Raw genomic sequence first — 23,487 nt, forward strand, 5'->3', positions numbered from 1 at the left:
ACCCCGTCATACGGGTGCGTCCTATCCATATCATCTGGGGGACGGAGAGAAAGAACAGAAACATACACGACAGTTGTGAGGACTATCCCGTGGTGCTCAGCAGGGAAGTACTACAACACACAAGCGCTAGAAGTTAGGCACTGATTTCCACCTGCAAAGGGAACTCTGGATGTGCCTTCGGACCGGCCGGTCTCAGCCAGCCCTGTTAGCAGTGCTCTGGATTGTGGATGCCGAAGCCTTCAGTAAAGAGGTAAAGAGACTGCAACCCTGTGTCCTCGTTATTTACTGCGACATACACCATCACCTACACCTTTTATTGGGCGCCCCTTAGCAGGACCACGGACCAGGTCAGGCCACCATGACATCCTCAGAACCGAGAGACCCGGTACCGAGTACCCCACCGTCCCGCGTCTGGGGGCCGCTCCAACTACGTGTAGCAGGCCAATTTTTGCTATTTCAAACAAAATAAATTTCACACAAACCAAGTTCTCCAGTGCATATGACAATAGTCAATTTTTGGAACAAAAATATTTTGTGAACTGTACCAGCCCAAGAGGTTTGTAAAAATTTTAAACCACCGTAATTTTACACAAAGGATGTTAAACTGTATGGATGACTAGTTGAATCCAGAAAACATTTTGGAACCATTTTTTGGAGTGTTATATACCACCAAAATGTAACAGAAAGCACCTAATACTCTATGGATGACGAATTGAATACAGAAATATATTTCAATGCTTTTTGGAATGTTATATACCACCGAAATGTAACAAAAAGCATGTAATACTCTATGGATGAGAAATTGAATACAGAAACATTTTTCAACGCTTTTTTGGAGTGTTATATAATACCGAAATGTACCACAAAGCATGTAATACTCTATGGATGACAATACAGCCAATTTTTTTCACCCCAATGAAAGCTAAATATTTTGCAACGGACTGCAAAGTCCTGCCTAGAGACTGTATTCAGCCACTATCCCTTCTCCTGCAGCTGTCCCAAGGCTAAATGCAGAATGTATCTGATACAAACAGCAAAGCACAAGATTAGCCCTTACAAGGGCTGTTAGCATGATGGTTCAGAATCAGTACCAGTATCAGAACTACAGGCCTCTGATTCGTTATCCTGTGCACACACAGACCTAGGCAAGCATTCTCTCCCTCCAATAAGAACTGTTCTTGAACTGTGCAATAGCGTCAGTGAGCTGAGCGCGGAGGCACCTGTCCTTTTATAACCTCTGATGAGGTAATGTAGCCAGACTATCACAGTAATACCACTACCAAGGTGGCTATGGCATTACAGTGACAGGCAGGCAATCCCTACATACGTATTGGCAGTGTAACAGGCGCAAAACATGCGGGGCCGGGATTCGTGTCTCAAATTTGAGCACCAGCCAATGTTCCCCGAGTCACTTCCGAACACCCAGATACTCGAGTGAAATCCAAGTATCTGTTACGTTGTGACTGTAAAAGATGAGAGAAAGGGGCCCTGCAATATCCCTATAACTGGGGTCCTAACTATCCCTGCTCCCAACGGTACCTCTGATCGTGAGGAGGTATTGGCCATGTGCCTTACTGTCCTCCTGTTGTATCCTAAGCTGTTCTCTCCCCCTGCCCCAGGAGGCCTGAGACAGAAATTCTAGTGTATAAACACGCAAGACAAACATGGATAAAAAAAAGCAACTAACATACAAAACACTCACCAAAGGTACAGAGGAATAAAGGGAAGCATAGAAATGTACACACTAAACGGAAATAGGACAATGATGAAAGCAGATATCCAAAAATACCAGACAACAGTTTCCAGCAGCAACTATGAACTCTAACTACAGCACAGCAACTCCAGGGAACCAGAAAGTAAACTTTAACTGTCGAAGAAAAGACGGTCTGGCCAGATTTTATAGAGATAGGAAATGAGCAGGTCAGGAGCAGCTGTGAGATGGAGCTGCATGTTTCTAACCAGCATAGAAAGGGTTGTTAACTTCTTCAGCACCAAAGAAAACAAAATCCATTTAATATGAGAAATTAAATACACAGGCTACATGGAAGACCTGCAATTCCCAATATGTAATGATTTCCTAACACCAGATTTCCAAGGAGGACGTGACACACTCGTGACACTATCAAAGAGCACGTTCTCTGATCCCTAACATTTTCCCATATATTTGGTTCCCATTACTTTCCGGGAGTCACCTTCTTCCACTATATTAGTCTCAGTCTACTTACCGGAAGTCACTTTCTTCACCTTCATTAGGCTCAGTCTACTTTCTGGGAGTCACTTTATTCCCCCACATGGGGCTCAGTCTACTTCTGGGGAGTCACCTTCTTCCCCCACATTGGTCTCAGTTTACTTCCCGGAAGTCTCCATCTCCTCCCACAGTAGGCTCAGTCTACTTCCCGGGAGTCACTTTCTCCAACCACATGGGGCTCAGTCTACTTCTGGGGAGTCACCTTCTTCCTCCACATTGGTCTTCGTTTACCTCCTGGAAGTCTCCCTCTCACCCCACATTAGGCTCAGTCTACTTCCTGGGAGTCCCCTTCTTTCCCCACACTGATCTCAGTCTACTTCCCGGGAGTCACCTTCTCCCCCCAGATCATGCTCAGTCTACTTCCCGGGAGTCTGTTTCTTCCCTCACATTGGTCTTCGTCTCCTTCCCAGGAGTCACTGTCTTCCCCCACATTAGGCTTAGTCTACTTCCTGGGAGTCACCTTCCTCCTCCACATTGGTCTCAGTCTACTTCCAGGGATTCATCCAATTCCCCCAACTTAAGGCTCAGTCTCCTTCCCGGAAGTCACTTACTTCCCCCACATTGGTCTTAGTCTTCTTCCCAGGAGTCACCGTCTTCCTCCACATTAGGCTTAGTCTACTTCCTCGGAGTGACCTTCTTCCTCCACAATGGTCTCAGTCTACTTCCCGGGAGTTACCCAATTTCCACAACTTAAGGCTCAGTCTCCTTCCCGGAAGTCACCTTCTTCCCCCACATTGGTCTCAGTCTACTTCCTGGAAGTCACCTTCTTCCTCCACATTGGTCTCAGTCTACTTCCAAGCTGTCATCCAATTCCCCCAACTTAAGGCTCAGTCTCCTTCCCGGAAGTCACCTTCTTCCCCCACATGGGTCTCAGTCTACTTCCTGAGACTCACCTCTCCCCACGTTGGTCTCAGTCTACTCCCCTGGAGTCACCTTCTTCCCCCACATTAGTCTCAGTCTACTTCCCCGGAGTCTTTTTTTTCAGCCACATTCGTCTCAGTCTCCTTCCCGGAAGTCACCTTCTCCCCCCAGAAAAGGCTAAGTCTACCTCCCGAAAGTTACCTTCTTGGCCAGGGAGTCACATTCCTTCTTCAGATTATCCGTCACCTTCTTCTCCTCCACCAGGGCCTCCTCTATATCCAGTCTCTTCTCTCTAAGTTGTAGGACGTTGTCAAACAATTCTGGGTCACAGTCTGAAGGAGACACAATCGTAAAGTATATTACACATAACTCCTCACATGGGAAAACTTAAAGGGATGGTCCAATTTTGTTTACATATAGCTTAAAGGGATCATCAGGTTTCTGATGATATAACTGTCATGGATCCCACCGTGCTGCCACCAATTTGTCACGTACCCGCTCTCAGCATGCGACTTGGGGTTGCGCCTGCAAGGGTTAATCTATCTCCCCTCTCTCAGTCCAGCATTCAACCTCTGTCCTATGCTGTCATGGGAGCATAAATCACACACCAACCCAGGCCACACACCCCCTAATACATGCTGCCACCACTCACCGAATACATGGGCGATGAGTCCCGGAAATATTACTACTACTGTCTACCACTCATAAGTCTCACACACTGTTTAAGGCTATGGATTATTTAGAACATACGAGGTTCAACTAGTTAAAGTTTCATGCTTGAATACAAAAAATACAGTGCTTAAAATAAGAAAGGAATAAAAATATGGTAATAAAAAGACATACAGGTATGCAAAACAGTTACAAAAATAAACAGGAGAAAACTTACAGAAATAGCTAACTTTCTGGTCTGCTTTCTGCTCCATTAGGGAGGGATGAATATATAAACTGGAACACATCAGCTTGGCTGCCCCTCAATCTGTGGACAGCTTTGTATGCTTACAAGCCTAATTTATAGAGTTAACGTGGAGGTCAGATTTCTAGTACAGCCTCTCAGGTTAATATTATAATTGCTTGTTTTTGATTGGACCACGGCTGCACCCCCAATGAATATATTGCTTTCCTCTGAACACTCTTAAGCTTCTCACAGATAGATAGTGTCAGGCTGTAATTGACATCTCTCTTCAAAAGAGCTAGAAGGTGTGAAATGTTTCCCCTTCTTCCTGGTTCCCAGCAAGACCCCCTGGCGAGATTGGAGACAGTAGACTGGTTGCTCAGGATACCATATGTTGTGACCCACTGTGAGACCTGCAGCCTTCAGGACAGATGTTAAATTACTGCTAGTCACACAATAAACCTATACATATTTCACTACACACATATATACCTAGACATATTTCACTACAATAACTAATATCTCATTGGTGGTTTCCGGCATAAGAAACCCTACTACTGCTCTCCGGTCCATGACAGATGGCGGCCGTTCTGGCAATTTTATCCTTGACTACTTCTCTGACTGAAGGTGCTCAGTGCATGCGCAGATCCAGGAGATCCGCTGTCTCCATCAGCACAAGGGCAACAGAGGATGCAGTCATGTCGGTCAATCATACCACTGCTGCCATTATTATCTCTTTTTTTATATTAAAATTTTAATTGAAATTTAAAGATATAAACTACAAACAACATGAAATTACACATGTCCGATGAATGTAACAATAGGTGCCTCAATGAGTAAAATGAAAAGATGCAAAATGTACATACCTGAATAGATGACGATAGACACATAGGAGGGAGATAAATGTGGAGGAAGAGAAGTGGGAAAGAACGAGGAAAGAGGTACGTAAGGGAGAGTCCTAGCGAGAAGGTTTGGACTTGAGGAGCCAGAAAAAGTATGGAATGAATGGTCTGGATCATGAATACCGTAACTAAAAATAAAAAGAGTAATGAAATAGAAAAGACGGACCTGGGAAAAATGCAAGGGACGGTGCGTGCGCTATGTCAAGCCCTGCCAGTAGAACCATATAGTAGCGGTAGTCATCATTTCAAGTTGAGTCTGGGCGATAAAAGTTTCCATACGGTGGGACATTTCTAGTTCTGCAGGGATTGCCTAACAGATCTTATCCAAGCACGTTCACTCATCACTACTTACAACTTGTTTCTTTTGACTTAGATACAATTACTGATACATGGAAAAAGTAAAAACATTTAGGCCACTGATCCTGTGTAACCATTTGGTGTAGTTCTCTTTCCCAGGCATTGCAGAAGGAAGGGAGTAGAGACGTGTCTGGTTCTAGTAATCCTTTATAGATGGTGGTAATGGCTGCAGATCAGCAGAGGAGACAAGGGGCGGTCATGTTCGGTCCTTTCACTCAGAGAGGAATACAAATGTTTGAGTTGGATATATTGGAGTCTATGACGAGTCAATAGTTTCCCAGGATAGTGAGGAGAGGATGGAGTTCATCATCTGGAGCTGTGGTGTAGACGTAGGGATGACCTCCTGGGGCCTCCTAGTAGGCGTGTGCCGAGAACCCTGGAGGGAAGCCGGCATCATCAGCTATGGGCAGGGTAAACTAGCCTTCACTGATGGGAGATACGTTGTTATTAACTCCTTCACCCTCTGGCCATTTTCCGTTTTTGAGTTTTTTGCTCCCCTTCTTCCCAGAGGCATAACTTTTTTTTCAATATGGCCATGTGAGAGCTTGCTTTTTTGCATGACGAGTTATACTTTTGAACCACACCATTGGTTTTACCATATCGTGTGCTGAAAACGAGAAAAAAAAATTACAAGTGCAGTGAAATTGCAAAAAAAGTGCAATTCAACAATTGCTTTTTGGGTTTGTTTTTTACCATGTTCACTAAATGCCAAAAACTGACCTGCCATTGTGATTCTCCACATCATTACGAGTTCGTAGACACCAAACATGTCTAGGTCCCTTTTTATTTAAGTGGTTAAAAAAAATCCAAAGTTTGTAAAAAAAAAAAAAAATGTTTAAAAAAGAGCCATTTTCCAAGACCTGAGGCTTCTCCATTTTTCGAAATCCAAAGTTCGGTAAAGACTTCTGCTTTGTGTGCCAAGCTGACATTTTTACTGATACCATTTAGGGGTAGATACGATGTTTTGATCACCTGTTATTGCATTCTATTGCAATGTTGCGGTGACAAAAAAAAATTCTGATGTTTTGATTTTCTTTTCTCATTACGCCGTTTACTGATTGGATTCATTATTTTTATATTTTGACAGATCAGGAGATTCTGAACGTGGCGATACCAAATACAGGAGCTTCTTACAAAATGAGAATATCATCAAAAAGTTAATTTATTTCAGTTCTTCAATACAAAAAGTGAATCTCCTATATTCTATAGAGCCATTACACACAGAGTGATCTATTTCACGTGTTTATTTCTGTTAATGTTGATGATTATGGCTTACAGCCAATGAAAAACCCAAAAGTCATTATCTCAGTAAATTAGAATACTTTATAACACCAGCTTGAAAAATGACTTGAAAATCTGAAATGTTCCCTACTGAAATGTATGATCAGTAAATACCCTCAATACTTGGTCCTTTTGCATAATTTCCTGCATCAGTGCAGTGTGGCCTGGAGGTGATCAGCCTGTGGCGCTGCTGAGGGGTTATGGAAGCCCAGGTTGCTTTGATATCAGCCTTCAGCTCGTCTGCATTGTTGGGTCTGGTATCTCTCATCTTCCTCTTGACAATATTCCATAGATTCTCTATAGGGTTAAGCTCAGGCGAGTTTGCTGCCAATCAAGCCCAGTGATACTGTTGTTTTTACACCAGGTATTGGTACTTTTGGCAGTGTGGACAGGGGACAAGTCCTGCTGGAGAATGACATTTCCATCTCCATAAAGCTTGTCGGCAGAGGGAAGCATGAAGTGCTCTACAATGTCCTGGTAGACGGCTGCGCTGACTTTGGTCTTGATAAAACACAGTGGACCTACACCAGCAGATGACATGGCTCCCCAAACCATCACTGACTGTGGGGAGCCTTCACATGAGACCTCCAGCAGCTTGGATTGTGGCCTCTCCACTCTTCCTCCAGACTCTGGGACCTGGATTTCCAAATGAAATGCAAAATTTACTTTCATCTGAACACAACACCTTGGGCCACTGACAACAGTCCGATTCTTCTTCTCCTTGGCCCAGGTAAGACACTTGTAGTCCATGTCTTGGAGACGTCTGTGTGGTGGCTCTTGAAGCAATGACTCCAGCAGCAGTCCACTCCTTGTCTCCTTGTGAATCTCCACCACATTATTGAATGACCTTTTCTTAACAATCCTTTCAAGGCTGCGGTTATTCCGGTTACTTGTGCTCCTTTTTCTACCACACTTGTTCCTTCCACTCCACTTTCCATTAATATGCTTGGATACAGCACTCTGTGAACAGCCGGCTTCTTTACCAATGACCTTTTGTGGCTTCCCCTCCTTGTGGAGTGTGTCAGTGACGCCTTCTGGACATCTGTCAGGTCAGCAGTCTTCCCCATGATTGTGGAGCTACTGAAATAGACTAAAGGCCCCGTCACACATAGCGATTTACCAACGATCACGACCAGCGATACGACCTGGCCGTGATCGTTGGTAAGTCGTTGTGTGGTGGCTGGGGAGCTGTCACACAGACCGCTCTCTCCAGCGACCAACGATCAGGGGAACGACTTCGGCATCGTTGAAACTGTCTTCAACGATGCCGAAGTCCCCCTGCAGCACTCGGGTAACCAGGGTAAACATCGGGTTACTAAGCGCAGGGCCGCGCTTAGTAACCCGATGTTTACCCTGGTTACCAAAAAAAACAAACACTACATACTCACCATCTGATGTCCGTCAGGTCCCTTGCCGTCTGCTTCCTGCTCTGACTGAGTGCCGCCGTACAGTGAGAGCAGAGCGCAGCGGTGACGTCACTGCTGTGATCTGCTCTCACTGTACGGCGGCACTCAGTCAGAGCAGGAAGCAGACGGCAAGGGACCTGACGGACATCAGATGGTGAGTATGTACTGTTTTTTTTTTTTTACATTTACGCTGATAACCAGGGTAAACATCGGGTTACTAAGCGCGGCCCTGCGCTTAGTAACCCGATGTTTACCCTGGTTACCAGTGAAGACATCGCTGGATCGGTGTCACACATAGTGAGATCGCTACTGAGGTCGCTGTTGCGTCACAAAACTTGTGACTCAGCAGCGATCTCGCTAGCGATCTCGCTATGTGTGACGGGGCCTTTAGGACCTTTATAAACACTTAGGAAGCCTTTACAGGTGTTTTTTGTTAATTACTCTAATTTACTGAGATAATGACTTTTGTTTTTTCATTGGCTGTAAGCCATAATCATCAACATTAACAGCAATAAACACATGAAATAGATCACTCTGTGTGTAATGACTCTTTAGAATCTATGAGATTCACTTTATGTAGTGAAGAACTTCATTCACTTTTGATGATATTCTAATTTTGTGAGAAGCACAAGTATGTATTTTTTTTTATTGTTTTATTTCAGTTGAGCAAAAAAGGGGGGGGGGAGATTTGAACTTTTATATTAAAAAAAAAACAAAAAAACAACATTTTTTTACTTGCGCAAATTGTCTCCTTAGAAGACTTAACGCTGGGATCTTCTGATCGCTTGTGCTATAGAGGGGCCTCAGCTCTGTTGTGTGCAGCAGAATTCAGCTGCCATGAATGCCAGCCATGGGGTGGTGCTCTTAGCAAATCAGCAATGATAAGCACAGGGGTCTCCTGCAGACCGCTGGTTGTCATGCCAACTCATCGGCACCCCGCGATCATGAGATAGTGGCGCCGATGGGTGTGGTTTGTGACGCGCTTCCAGCATGGGCATGTTAAAGAGAGGTTGACAGCAGCATTTACCATGTGAACAGCGGTGGCTGGATCGCGATTCCACCCGCGGCTGTTAGGGGCACGCGTCAGCTGATGCAAGCCCACGACAAAGGGAGCGAGGCGACCTATGACGCATTGGTACGTCATAGGTCATAAAGGGGTTAACATTTGATTGACACTATAGGATTTGGGGATCCTGTCCTGTAGACGAGAGGGCCACATCCAGGGCAGGGTAGTCACTGAAATTGAACAAATGTCTTGGGGAATGCAAACCCAAATTTTTGATTTATGATAATGTAGGAGGTCGAGTATCCTCGCGAGAGTGGCAGCTAAACAGTAACAGCGGCAATCAGGTAAATCTTAACCACTTGCCTCTTTTGGACAAAACATCCTCGGGCGTCTGGTGACCCAAACAAATCGGTTACAATTGCCCTTGATTTTGATCCCAAATGAGGAAGGTAAATGTATCGGGATGTATCCTAGGAGTAAAGGACGGGGATGAATCCGCTGTGATGTAGAGTCTGGGATCGGGAAGACTAGGAGATTCTCACCGGATCATGTGCACAATCAATAATATCCAGCGTTTTTATTGTCACGGGCCAAGAACAACCTGATCTGCGTGGATCGCGCTGGGGAGAGGTATTTTGGCGCATATTTTTACATCCACATTTAGAAATGAAATCGGGTGATTATTGATTTTTATTTAAGAAAAAAAAATATGTTAAATAAAATTATATATAAACATTTAAATCATCTGCCTTTTCCCAAATTGTGAAATCTAAAAACCATGAACATATTTAGTTTCGCTGCGTAATTTCCCGAACTAATAAAATCTCAAAATATTTTGTACTAGCTGAAGAGCCCGGCGTTGCCACTAACGGTGGTTAGTTATAACGAATTATAATGATTACTAGATGGCAGCCCGATTCTAAAGAATCGGGAGTCTAGAATCCATATATACTTTATTTATTCAAATGTAAGAATAATTTGGTGGGCGGGGACCCTCAGCCTCCGATTTGGTTGGCGGGGCCCCACGGCCTCCGATTTGGTGGGCGGGGTCCCTCTGCCTCCGCTTTGGTGGGCGGGGCCGCTCGGCCTTCGATTTGGTGGGCGGGGCTCCTCGGCCTCCGATTTGGTTGGTGGGGCCCCTCGGCCTCCAATTTGGTGGGCGGGGACCCTCGGCCTCTGATTTGGTGGGTGGGGACCCTCGGCCTCCGATTTGGTGGGCGGGGACCCTCGGCCTCCGATTTGGTGGGCGGGGCCCCTCGGCCTCCGATGTGGTGGTCGGGGCCCCTCGGCCTCCGATGTGGTGGTCGGGGCCCCTCGGCCTCCGATGTGGTGGGCGGGGCCGGGCCCCTCGGCCTCCGCTTTGGTGGGCGGGGCCGCTCGGCCTTCGATTTGGTGGGCAGGGCTCCTCGGCCTCCGATTTGGTTGGCGGGGCCCCTCGGCCTCCGATTTGGTTGGCGGGGCCCCTCGGCCTTCGATTTGGTGTGTGCTCTGCCTGGGGCCACTGTGCTCTGCCTGGGGCCCCATATGCTGCCTGGGGCCCCTGTGCTCTGCCTGGGGCCCCATATGCTGCCTGGGGCCTCTGTGCTCTGCCTGGGGCCCCTGTGCTCTGCCTGGGGCCCCATGTTCTGCCTGGGGCCCCTGTGCTCTGCCTGGGGCCACTGTGCTCTGCCTGGGGCCCCATGTTCTGCCTGGGGCCACTGTGCTCTGCCTGGGGCCCCATAAGCTGCCTGGGGCCCCTGTGCTCTGCCTGGGACCACTGTGCTCTGCCTGGGGCCCCATATGCTGCCTGGGGCCCCTGTGCTCTGCCTGGGGCCACTGTGCTCTGCCTGGGGCCCCATATGCTGCCTGGGGCCACTGTGCTCTGCCTGGGGCCCAATAAGCTGCCTGGGGCCCCTGTGCTCTGCCTGGGGCCCCATATGCTGCCTGGGGCCCCTGTGCTCTGCCTGGGGCCCCTGTGCTCTGCCTGGGGCCCCATGTTCTGCCTGGGGCCCCTGTGCTCTGCCTGGGGCCCCATATGCTGCCTGGGGCCCCTGTGCTCTGCCTGGGGCCCCATATGCTGCCTGGGGCCCCTGTGCTCTGCCTGGGGCCCCTGTGCTCTGCCTGGGGCCCCATATGCTGCCTGGGGCCCCTGTGCTCTGCCTGGGGCCCCTGTGCTCTGCCTGGGGCCCCATGTTCTGCCTGGGGCCACTGTGCTCTGCCTGGGGCCCCATATGCTGCCTGGGGCCCCTGTGCTCTGCCTGGGGCCCCATATGCTGCCTGGGGCCCCTGTGCTCTGCCTGGGGCCACTGTGCTCTGCCTGGGGCCCCATAGGCTGCCTGGGGCCCCTGTGCTCTGCCTGGGACCACTGTGCTCTGCCTGGGGCCCCATATGCTGCCTGGGGCCCCTGTGCTCTGCCTGGGTGTAGGACACTGGTGACGTCACTTAGCTCCGGACATTAGCTCCGGACATTAGCTCCGGACATTAGCTCCGGACATTATCTCCGGACATTAGCTCCGGACATTAGCTCCGGACAAAGCCACGGAAGTTGGCACAAATTGCAGGAAGTAGTATTCTAGGCAATTATATATTAGATATTGCACATAAAAACATTTCACAACATATATTCAACACTACAGATTTACAACACAAATTAACTAAATGATTACCCAAATATTGATAGTATTTTATTTTCAACTAATTCAAGAGACTTTTGGTAAACAACAATTTTGGGTTTTCCTTCCAGTGCAAAGATGAACAGATTTCCCACATCATCCCGTTAGCCAGAGCCACCAGACTACTACCCCTAATATCCCACATCATCCCGTCAGCCAGAGCCACCGGACTACTACCCCTAATATCCCACATCATTCCGTTAGCCAGAGCCACCGGACTACTACCCCTAATATCCCACATCATCCCGTCAGCCAGAGCCACCGGACTACTACCCCTAATATCCCACATCATCCCGTCAGCCAGAGCCACCGGACTACTACCCCTAATATCCCACATCATTCCGTTAGCCAGAGCCACCGGACTACTACCCCTAATATCCCACATCATCCTGTCAGAGCCACCGGACTACTACCCCTAATATCCCACATCATCCTGTCAGAGCCACCGGACTACTACCCCTAATATCCCACATCATCCTGTCAGAGCCACCAGACTACTACCCCTAATATCCCACATCATTCCATTAGCCAGATCCACCGGACTACTACCCCTAATATCCCACATCATCCTTTCAGAGCCACCGGACTACTACCCCTAATATCCCACATCATCCTGTCAGAGCCACCGGACTACTACCCCTAATATCCCATTCATCCCATCAGCCAGAGCCACTGGACTACTACCCCTAATATCCCATTCATCCCATCAGCCAGAGCCACTGGACTACTACCCCTAATATCCCATTCATCCCATCAGCCAGAGCCACTGGACTACTACCCCTAATATCCCATTCATCCCATCAGCCAGAGCCACCAGACTACTACCCCTAATATCCCACATCATCCTGTCAGAGCCACTGGACTACTACCCCTAATATCCCACATCATCCCATCAGCCAGAGCCACCGGACTACTACCCCTAATATCCCACATCATCCCGTCAGAGCCACCAGACTACTACCCCTAATATCCCACATCATCCCGTCAGAGCCACCAGACTACTACCCCTAATATCCCACATCATCCCGTCAGAGCCACCGGACTACTACCCCTAATATCCCACATCATCCCGTCAGAGCCACCGGACAACCACCCCTAATATCCCACATCATCCCGTCAGAGCCACCAGACTACTACCCCTAATATCCCACATCATCCCGTCAGAGCCACCGGACAACCACCCCTAATATCGCACATCATCCCGTCAGCCAGAGCCACCGGACTACTACCCCTAATATCCCACATCATTCCGTTAGCCAGAGCCACCAGACTACTACCCCTAATATCCCACATCATTCCGTTACCAGAGCCACTGGACTACTACCCCTAATATCCCACATCATTCCGTTACCAGAGCCACTGGACTACTACCCCTAATATCCCACATCATCCTGTCAGAGCCACCGGACTACTACCCCTAATATCCCACATCATTCCGTTAGCCAGAGCCACCGGACTACTACCCCTAATATCCCACATCATCCTGTCAGAGCCACCGGACTACTACCCCTAATATCCCACATCATCCTGTCAGAGCCACCGGACTACTACCCCTAATATCCCACATCATCCTGTCAGAGCCACCGGACTACTACCCCTAATATCCCACATCATCCTGTCAGAGCCACCGGACTACTACCCCTAATATCCCACATCATCCTGTCAGAGCCACCGGACTACTACCCCTAATATCCCACATCATCCTGTCAGAGCCACCGGACTACTACCCCTAATATCCCACATCATTCCATTAGCCAGATCCACCGGACTACTACCCCTAATATCCCACATCATCCTTTCAGAGCCACCGGACTACTACCCCTAATATCCCACATCATCCTGTCAGAGCCACCGGACTACTACCCCTAATATCCCATTCATCCCATCAGCCAGAGCCACTGGACTACTACCCCTAATATCCCATTCATCCCATCAGCCAGAGCCACTGGACTACTACCCCTAATATCCCATTCATCCCATCAGCCAGAGCCACTGGACTACTACCCCTAATATCCCATTCATCCCATCAGCCAGAGCCACCAGACTACTACCCCTAATATCCCACATCATCCTGTCAGAGCCACTGGACTACTACCCCTAATATCCCACATCATCCCATCAGCCAGAGCCACCGGACTACTACCCCTAATATCCCACATCATCCCGTCAGAGCCACCAGACTACTACCCCTAATATCCCACATCATCCCGTCAGAGCCACCAGACTACTACCCCTAATATCCCACATCATCCCGTCAGAGCCACCGGACAACCACCCCTAATATCCCACATCATCCCGTCAGAGCCACCAGACTACTACCCCTAATATCCCACATCATCCCGTCAGAGCCACCGGACAACCACCCCTAATATCCCACATCATCCCATCAGCCAGAGCCACCGGACTACTACCCCTAATATCCCACATCATCCCGTCAGCCAGAGCCACCGGACTACTACCCCTAATATCCCACATCATTCCGTTAGCCAGAGCCACCAGACTACTACCCCTAATATCCCACATCATTCCGTTACCAGAGCCACTGGACTACTACCCCTAATATCCCACATCATTCCGTTACCAGAGCCACTGGACTACTACCCCTAATATCCCACATCATTCCGTTAGCCAGAGCCACCGGACTACTACCCCTAATATCCCACATCATCCTGTCAGAGCCACCGGACTACTACCCCTAATATCCCACATCATCCTGTCAGAGCCACCGGACTACTACCCCTAATATCCCACATCATCCTGTCAGAGCCACCGGACTACTACCCCTAATATCCCACATCATCCTGTCAGAGCCACCGGACTACTACCCCTAATATCCCACATCATCCTGTCAGAGCCACCGGACTACTACCCCTAATATCCCACATCATCCCGTCAGCCAGAGCCACCGGACTACTACCCCTAATATCCCACATCATTCCATTAGCCAGATCCACCGGACTACTACCCCTAATATCCCACATCATCCTGTCAGAGCCAAGCCACCGGACTACTACCCCTAATATCCCACATCATCCTGTCAGAGCCACCGGACTACTACCCCTAATATCCCATTCATCCCATCAGCCAGAGCCACTGGACTACTACCCCTAATATCCCATTCATCCCATCAGCCAGAGCCACTGGACTACTACCCCTAATATCCCATTCATCCCATCAGCCAGAGCCACTGGACTACTACCCCTAATATCCCATTCATCCCATCAGCCAGAGCCACCAGACTACTACCCCTAATATCCCACATCATCCCGTCAGAGCCACTGGACTACTACCCCTAATATCCCACATCATCCCGTCAGTCAGAGCCATTGGACTACTACCCCAAATATCCCACATCATCCCGTCAGTCAGAGCCATTGGACTACTACCCCTAATATCCCACATCATCCTGTCAGCCAGAGACACCAGATTACTATCCCTAATATCCCACATCATCCCATCAGCCAGAGCCACCAGACTACTACCCCTAATATCCCATATCATCCCGTCAGAGCCACCAGACTACTACCCCTAATATCCCACCTCATCCCATCAGCTAGAGCCACCGGACTACTACCCCTAATATCCCACCTCATCCCATCAGCCAGAGCCACCGGACTACTACCCCTAATATCCTAATCATCCCATCAGCCAGAGCCACCAGACTACTACCCCTAATATCCCACATCATCCCGTCAGAGCCACCAGACTACTACCCCTAATATCCCACATCATCCCGTCAGCCAGAGCCACTGGACTACTACCCCTAATATCCCATTCATCCCATCAGCCAGAGCCACCGGACTACTACCCCTAATATCCAACATCATCCCATCAGCCAGAGCCACCGGACTACTACCCCTAATATCCCACATCATCCCGTCAGCCAGAGACACCAGATTACTATCCCTAATATCCCACATCATCCCATCAGCCAGAGCCACCGGACTACTACCCCTAATATCCCACATCATGCCATCAGCTAGAGCCACCGGACTACTACCCCTAATATCCCACATCATCCCGTCAGCCAGAGCCACTGGACTACTACCCCTAATATCCCACATCATCCCATCAGCCAGAGCCACCGGACTACTACCCCCAATATCCCACATCATCCCATCAGCCAGAGCCACCGGACTACTACCCCTAATATCCCACATCATCCCATTAGCCAGAGCCACCGGACTACTACCCCTAATATCCCAATGATCCCATCAGCCAGAGCCACCGGACTACTACCCCTAATATCCTAATCATCCCATCAGCCAGAGCCACTGGACTACTACCCCTAATATCCCACATCATCCCGTCAGAGCCACCAGACTACTACCCCTAATATCCCACATCATCCCGTCAGAGCCACCAGACTACTACCCCTAATATCCCACATCATCCCGTCAGAGCCACCAGACTACTACCCCTAATATCCCACATCATCCCGTCAGCCAGAGCCACCGGACTACTACCCCTAATATCCCACATCATCCCATCAGCCAGAGCCACCGGACTACTACCCCTAATATCCCACATCATCCCATCAGCGAGAGCCACCGGACTACTACCCCTAATATCCCAATGATCCCATCAGCCAGAGCCACCGGACTACTACCCCTAATATCCTAATCATCCCATCAGCCAGAGCCACTGGACTACTACCCCTAATATCCCACATCATCCCGTCAGAGCCACCAGACTACTACCCCTAATATCCCACATCATCCCGTCAGAGCCACCAGACTACTACCCCTAATATCCCACATCATCCCGTCAGAGCCACCAGACTACTACCCCTAATATCCCACATCATCCCGTCAGCCAGAGCCACCGGACTACTACCCCTAATATCCAACATCATCCCATCAGCCAGAGCCACCGGACTACTACCCCTAATATCCCACATCATCCCGTCAGAGCCACCAGACTACTACCCCTAATATCCCACATCATCCCGTCAGAGCCACCAGACTACTACCCCTAATATCCCACATCATCCCGTCAGAGCCACCAGACTACTACCCCTAATATCCCACATCATCCCGTCAGAGCCACCGGACTACCACCCCTAATATCCCACATCATCCCGTCAGAGCCACCAGACTACTACCCCTAATATCCCACATCATCCCGTCAGAGCCACCGGACTACCACCCCTAATATCCCACATCATCCCGTCAGAGCCACCAGACTACTACCCCTAATATCCCACATCATCCCGTCAGAGCCACCAGACTACTACCCCTAATATCCCACATCATCCCATTAGCCAGAGCCACCGGACTACTACCCCTAATAGCCCACATCATCCCATCAGTGAGAGCCACCGGACTACTACCCCTAATATCCCAATGATCCCATCAGCCAGAGCCACCGGACTACTACCCCTAATATCCCACCTCATCCCATCAGCCAGAGCCACCGGACTACTACCCCTAATATCCCACATCATCCCGTCAGAGCCACCAGACTACTACGCCTAATATCCCACATCATCCCATCAGCCAGAGCCACTGGACTACTACCCCTAATATCCCACATCATCCCATCAGCCAGAGCCACCGGACTACTACCCCTAATATCCCACATCATCCCATTAGCCAGAGCCACCGGACTACTACCCCTAATAGCCCACATCATCCCATCAGCGAGAGCCACCGGACTACTACCCCTAATATCCCAATGATCCCATCAGCCAGAGCCACCGGACTACTACCCCTAATATCCCACCTCATCCCATCAGCCAGAGCCACCGGACTACTACCTCTAATATCCTAATCATCCCATCAGCCAGAGCCACTGGACTACTACCCCTAATATCCCACATCATCCCATCAGCGAGAGCCACCGGACTACTACCCCTAATATCCCAATGATCCCATCAGCCAGAGCCACCGGACTACTACCCCTAATATCCCACCTCATCCCATCAGCCAGAGCCACAGGACTTCTACCCCTAATATCCTAATCATCCCATCAGCCAGAGCCACTGGACTACTACCCCTAATATCCCACATCATCCCGTCAGAGCCACCAGACTACTACCCCTAATATCCCACATCATCCCGTCAGAGCCACCAGACTACTACCCCTAATATCCCACATCATCCTGTCAGCCAGAGCCACCAGACTACTACCCCTAATATCCCACATCATCCCGTCAGAGCCACCAGACTACTACCCCTAATATCCCACATCATCCCGTCAGAGCCACCAGACTACTACCCCTAATATCCCACATCATCCCGTCAGAGCCACCAGACTACTACCCCTAATATCCCACATCACCCCGTCAGAGCCATTGGACTACTACCCCTAATATCCCACATCATCCCGTCAGAGCCACCAGACTACTACCCCTAATATCCCACATCATCCCGTCAGAGCCACAAGACTACTACCCCTAATATCCCACATCACCCCGTCAGAGCCATTGGACTACTACCCCTAATATCCCACATCATCCCGTCAGAGCCACCAGACTACTACCCCTAATATCCCACATCATCCCGTCAGAGCCACCAGACTACTACCCCTAATATCCCACATCATCCCGTCAGAGCCACCAGACTACTACCCCTAATATCCCACATCATCCCGTCAGAGCCATTGGACTACTACCCCTAATATCCCACATCATCCCGTCAGAGCCACCAGACTACTACCCCTAATATCCCACATCATCCCGTCAGAGCCACCAGACTACTACCCCTAATATCCCACATCATCCCGTCAGAGCCACCAGACTACTACCCCTAATATCCCACATCATCCCGTCAGAGCCACCAGACTACTACCCCTAATATCCCACATCATCCCGTCAGAGCCACCAGACTACTACCCCTAATATCCCACATCATCCCGTCAGAGCCACCAGACTACTACCCCTAATATCCCACATCATCCCGTCAGAGCCACCAGACTACTACCCCTAATATCCCACATCATCCCGTCAGAGCCATTGGACTACTACCCCTAATATCCCACATCATCCCGTCAGAGCCACCAGACTACTACCCCTAATATCCCACATCATCCCGTCAGAGCCACCAGACTACTACCCCTAATATCCCACATCATCCCGTCAGAGCCACCGGACTACTACCCCTAATATCCCACATCATCCCGTCAGAGCCACCAGACTACTACCCCTAATATCCCACATCATCCCGTCAGAGCCACCAGACTACTACCCCTAATATCCCACATCATCCCGTCAGAGCCACCAGACTACTACCCCTAATATCCCACATCACCCCGTCAGAGCCATTGGACTACTACCCCTAATATCCCACATCATCCCGTCAGAGCCACCGGACTACTACCCCTAATATCCCACATCATCCCGTCAGAGCCACAAGACTACTACCCCTAATATCCCACATCACCCCGTCAGAGCCATTGGACTACTACCCCTAATATCCCACATCATCCCGTCAGAGCCACCAGACTACTACCCCTAATATCCCACATCATCCCGTCAGAGCCACCAGACTACTACCCCTAATATCCCACATCATCCCGTCAGAGCCACCAGACTACTACCCCTAATATCCCACATCATCCCGTCAGAGCCATTGGACTACTACCCCTAATATCCCACATCATCCCGTCAGAGCCACCAGACTACTACCCCTAATATCCCACATCATCCCGTCAGAGCCACCAGACTACTACCCCTAATATCCCACATCATCCCGTCAGAGCCACCGGACTACTACCCCTAATATCCCACATCATCCCGTCAGAGCCACCAGACTACTACCCCTAATATCCCACATCATCCCGTCAGAGCCAACATTGTCAGGTTGGCGCTGTTACACCGATTACAATGACACTTGGGTTGGAGAAATACGTCTTGCGTTTCTTTTTTTATTCTGTGTTTTAATTTTTAAGTTAATGAGATGCGTCATGCCGGACAAAGAGACGTTCCTGATTCTGGGCCCCTGCAGTCTGTGGCAGAGGGGGTCGGTGTCGCCACGGTAATACATTGTGTTATTTCCAGCTTTACAGAAGGACGATAACAACATAGAAATGAGAAGAATAATAGTAGGCCTCAGGTACCACAACTGGCTACAAGGAAAACTGTGGCTCATAGCAACCAATCACAGCTCAGCTTCTTACAAACAGCTCTGGTGAAAGGTCCTGCTCTTCCCAGTAATCCTATTCCCCTTGATAAAGCGGTGCTTCTGCCACGTGAAACGCGCGTCGGGGTCTGCCTACACCTGGCCAGAGTCCTCTAGCTCTGCCCTTGGTAAGCTTTGCCTCTTTGATGTCTCTCTTTTGCTACTATTAACATAAAGACTTGCTTGCAATGGCGATCTTACCACGGTAATGAAATTCTATGCACTGACACTTTACCTATTGACTTCTGTATTTATTTATGTGGCCATGTGCAGTGATGGACTTTCCGGGCATCTCTGCTTCTATCCTGTAATTGTATTTTACCTAATACTTTTGTGTCACTTTTTGGTTTATATATTAGGTAATATTATTAATAAAAATAATCATTTTATATACGAGTACCTAGTTGCTCCGGTGTCTCCTTCTCTTATGATTTTTGGAGTGGGTATTTGCTCTTTCATGTGGGGAGGTTTTTCTTATCCCCATTTTTTTGACATTTTAAATGTCTCTGAGGTTTTGTAATTTATTTGATACACGCATGCTTAGTGATTGGTTGGGGCTATGTGGAGTGGGCGTGGCTGATACACACACACATGCTTAGTGATTGGTTGGGGCTATGTGGAGTGGGCGTGGCTGATACACACACACATGCTTAGTGATTGGTTGGGGCTATGTGGAGTGGGCGTGGTTGATACACGCATGCTTAGTGATTGGTTGGGGCTATGTGGAGTGGGCGTGGCTGATACACGCATGCTTAGTGATTGGTTGGGGCTATGTGGAGTGGGCGTGGCTGATACACACACACATGCTTAGTGATTGGTTGGGGCTATGTGGTGTGGGCGTGGCTGATACACGCATGCTTAGTGATTGGTTGGGGCTATGTGGAGTGTGTGTGGCTGAAACACACATGCTTAGTGATTGGTTGGGGCTATGTGGAGTGGGCGTGGCGGATACACACACACACACATGCTTAGTGATTGGTTGGGGCTATGTGGAGTGGGCGTGGCTGATACACACACACACATGCTTAGTGATTGGTTGGGGCTATGTGGAGTGGGCGTGGCTGATACACACACACACATGCTTAGTGATTGGTTGGGGCTATGTGGAGTGGGCGTGGTTGATACACGCATGCTTAGTGATTGGTTGGGGCTATGTGGCGTGGGCGTGGCTGATACCCACACACATGCTTAGTGATTGGTTGGGGCTATGTGGAGTGTGTGTGGCTGAAACACACATGCTTAGTGATTGGTTGGGGCTATGTGGAGTGGGCGTGGCTGATACACACACACACATGCTTAGTGATTGGTTGGGGCTATGTGGAGTGGGCGTGGCTGATACACACATGCTTAGTGATTGGTTGGGGCTATGTGGAGTGGGCGTGGCTGATACACGCATGCTTAGTGATTGGTTGGGGCTATGTGGAGTGGGTGTGGCTGATACACACACACACACATGCTTAGTGATTGGTTGGGGCTATGTGGAGTGGGTGTGGCTGAAACACACATGCTTAGTGATTGGTTGGGGCTATGTGGAGTGGGCGTGGCTGATACACACACACACACACATGCTTAGTAATTGGTTGGGGCTATGTGGAGTGGGCGTGGCTGATACACAATTGTCTATATGTAGATTAATACAATATGTACTGGAGGAGGTGAATCCGCGCGGTTCAGTGATCACAGAGGAGTCACCTGCGATCAATAGACGGCAGCGGACATACCCTGCGTCCACAGCGCTGCCACTTCCGGATTGTGGGCACCGGCCTAAGGCCCCTTTCACACATCAGTTTTTTGCCATCAGTCGCACTCCATCGAATTTTGACAAAAAATGGATCCAGCAACTGATGCCACCGGATCCGTTTTTTTCTCATAGACTTGTATTAGCGACGGATTGTGCCGGATGACCTCAAGTTTCATCCGTCATTCACCGGATCCGTCGGAAATTGTTTGTCCGGCGGCCGGAGACAACGGACATAGTAACGTTTTTTGTGTACGTCGAAAAAACGGACAGCGACGGATCCGACGCCATCCGTCGTTTGCTAGAATGGAAGCCTATGGCGCAGGATAGTTTTTTTTTTAACTGAGCATTCTCCGATCCAATTAGCCAGATCCACTAGTCTGATCCGTCCAAAAAATGGATCCGCAGCATCAGTTTTTCACAATCTGCGATGATCCGTTGAGACAACGGATTGTGACTGACGGCAAAAAACTGATGTGTGAGAGGAGCCTAAGGCATCTCACAGATGAGGTTTTGTTACAATGTACCCGTCTGGGCAATCCTCTGTGAGATACACCCATCGGCAGCACGGATCTCCTGTACCCAGGGTAGTGTGGTCGGCCGGCGGGTGATGGACACAGTCCACATGGGAGACCGTTCCCAGGTAATGAGCCCCTTCACAAGATACATGTAAAAACCCGCCACACCACACTCACTGTCCGGGCACACAGAATCATCGAACACGCCTTCTTCAGACTGGGATGCGTCCTCGTCACTTTCATACATGGACTCCTCGTCCGAATCTTCATCGCTGCCCTCATCTTCCTCTTCTATAAGCACAAAGGAATCATCAGTTGATATATGCATACGATAGTACTGTCTAGTGCCATTCAATGTGTAAATATTATTACAGAAATATTTGTGCACTGTATGGTGCCATTAGTTATTTGTACAGTATAACAGCATTATTTATGAGTACTGTATGGTGACACTAATTATGTATACAGTATAATGGCATTATTTATGAGTACTGTATGGTGGCACTAGTTATGTATACAGTATAACAGTATTATTTATGAGTACTGTATGGTGGCACTAGTTATGTATACAGTATAACAGTATTATTTATGAGTACTGTATGGTGACACTAATTATGTATACAGTATAATGGCATTATTTATGAGTACTGTATGGTGACACTAGTTATGTATACAGTATAACAGTATTATTTATGAGTACTGTATGGTGACACTAATTATGTATACAGTATAATGGCATTATTTATGAGTACTGTATGGTGACACTAGTTATGTATACAGTATAACAGTATTATTTATGAGTACTGTATGGTGACACTAGTTATGTATACAGTATAACAGTATTATTTATGAGTACTGTATGGTGGCACTAGTTATGTATACAGTATAACAGTATTATTTATGAGTACTGTATGGTGACACTAATTATGTATACAGTATAATGGCATTATTTATGAGTACTGTATGGTGACACTAGTTATGTATACAGTATAACAGTATTATTTATGAGTACTGTATGGTGACACTAATTATGTATACAGTATAATGGCATTATTTATGAGTACTGTATGGTGACACTAGTTATGTATACAGTATAACAGTATTATTTATGAGTACTGTATGGTGGCACTAGTTATGTATACAGTATAACAGTATTATTTATGAGTACTGTATGGTGGTACTAGTTATGTATACAGTATAACAGTATTATTTATCAGTACTGTATGGTGGCATTAGTTATTTATACAGTATAACAGCATTATGTATTAGTAACTTATAGTGACATTAGTTATGTCTACAGTATAACAGCATTATTTATGAGTACTGTATGGTGGCACTAGTAATGTGTAGAGTATAGCAGCATTATTAGTGTACATTATGATAGCAGTACTGTTTGCTTAGTATAGGTTGTACACAGAGTGCAGCATACTGTATGTAGACAGTATGATGCCATTCTTTACCGTGTAGTGAAGCTGGGTGTATTTAGTGCATTCATCTATAAATCTGA

The 23,487-nt window shown here is 48.3% G+C and overlaps 1 protein-coding gene across 1 annotated transcript in view; it reads right to left on the bottom strand.

The window, feature by feature from the left end:
- CFAP44 (cilia and flagella associated protein 44) overlaps nt 1-23,487 on the bottom strand; it is a 106,366-nt gene that overhangs the window by 23,020 nt on the left and 59,859 nt on the right. Inside the window, exons 29-30 of the mRNA XM_077293670.1 lie at nt 22,158-22,271; nt 3,311-3,441 (exon numbers count right to left, since the gene is read on the bottom strand). Of these exons, the coding sequence (XP_077149785.1) occupies nt 3,311-3,441; nt 22,158-22,271 (245 nt within the window). The remainder of the gene's footprint in view (nt 1-3,310; nt 3,442-22,157; nt 22,272-23,487) is intronic.

Source organism: Ranitomeya variabilis, chromosome 3 (genome assembly GCF_051348905.1).
Source record: "Ranitomeya variabilis isolate aRanVar5 chromosome 3, aRanVar5.hap1, whole genome shotgun sequence".
Taxonomy (NCBI): Eukaryota; Metazoa; Chordata; class Amphibia; order Anura; family Dendrobatidae; genus Ranitomeya; species Ranitomeya variabilis.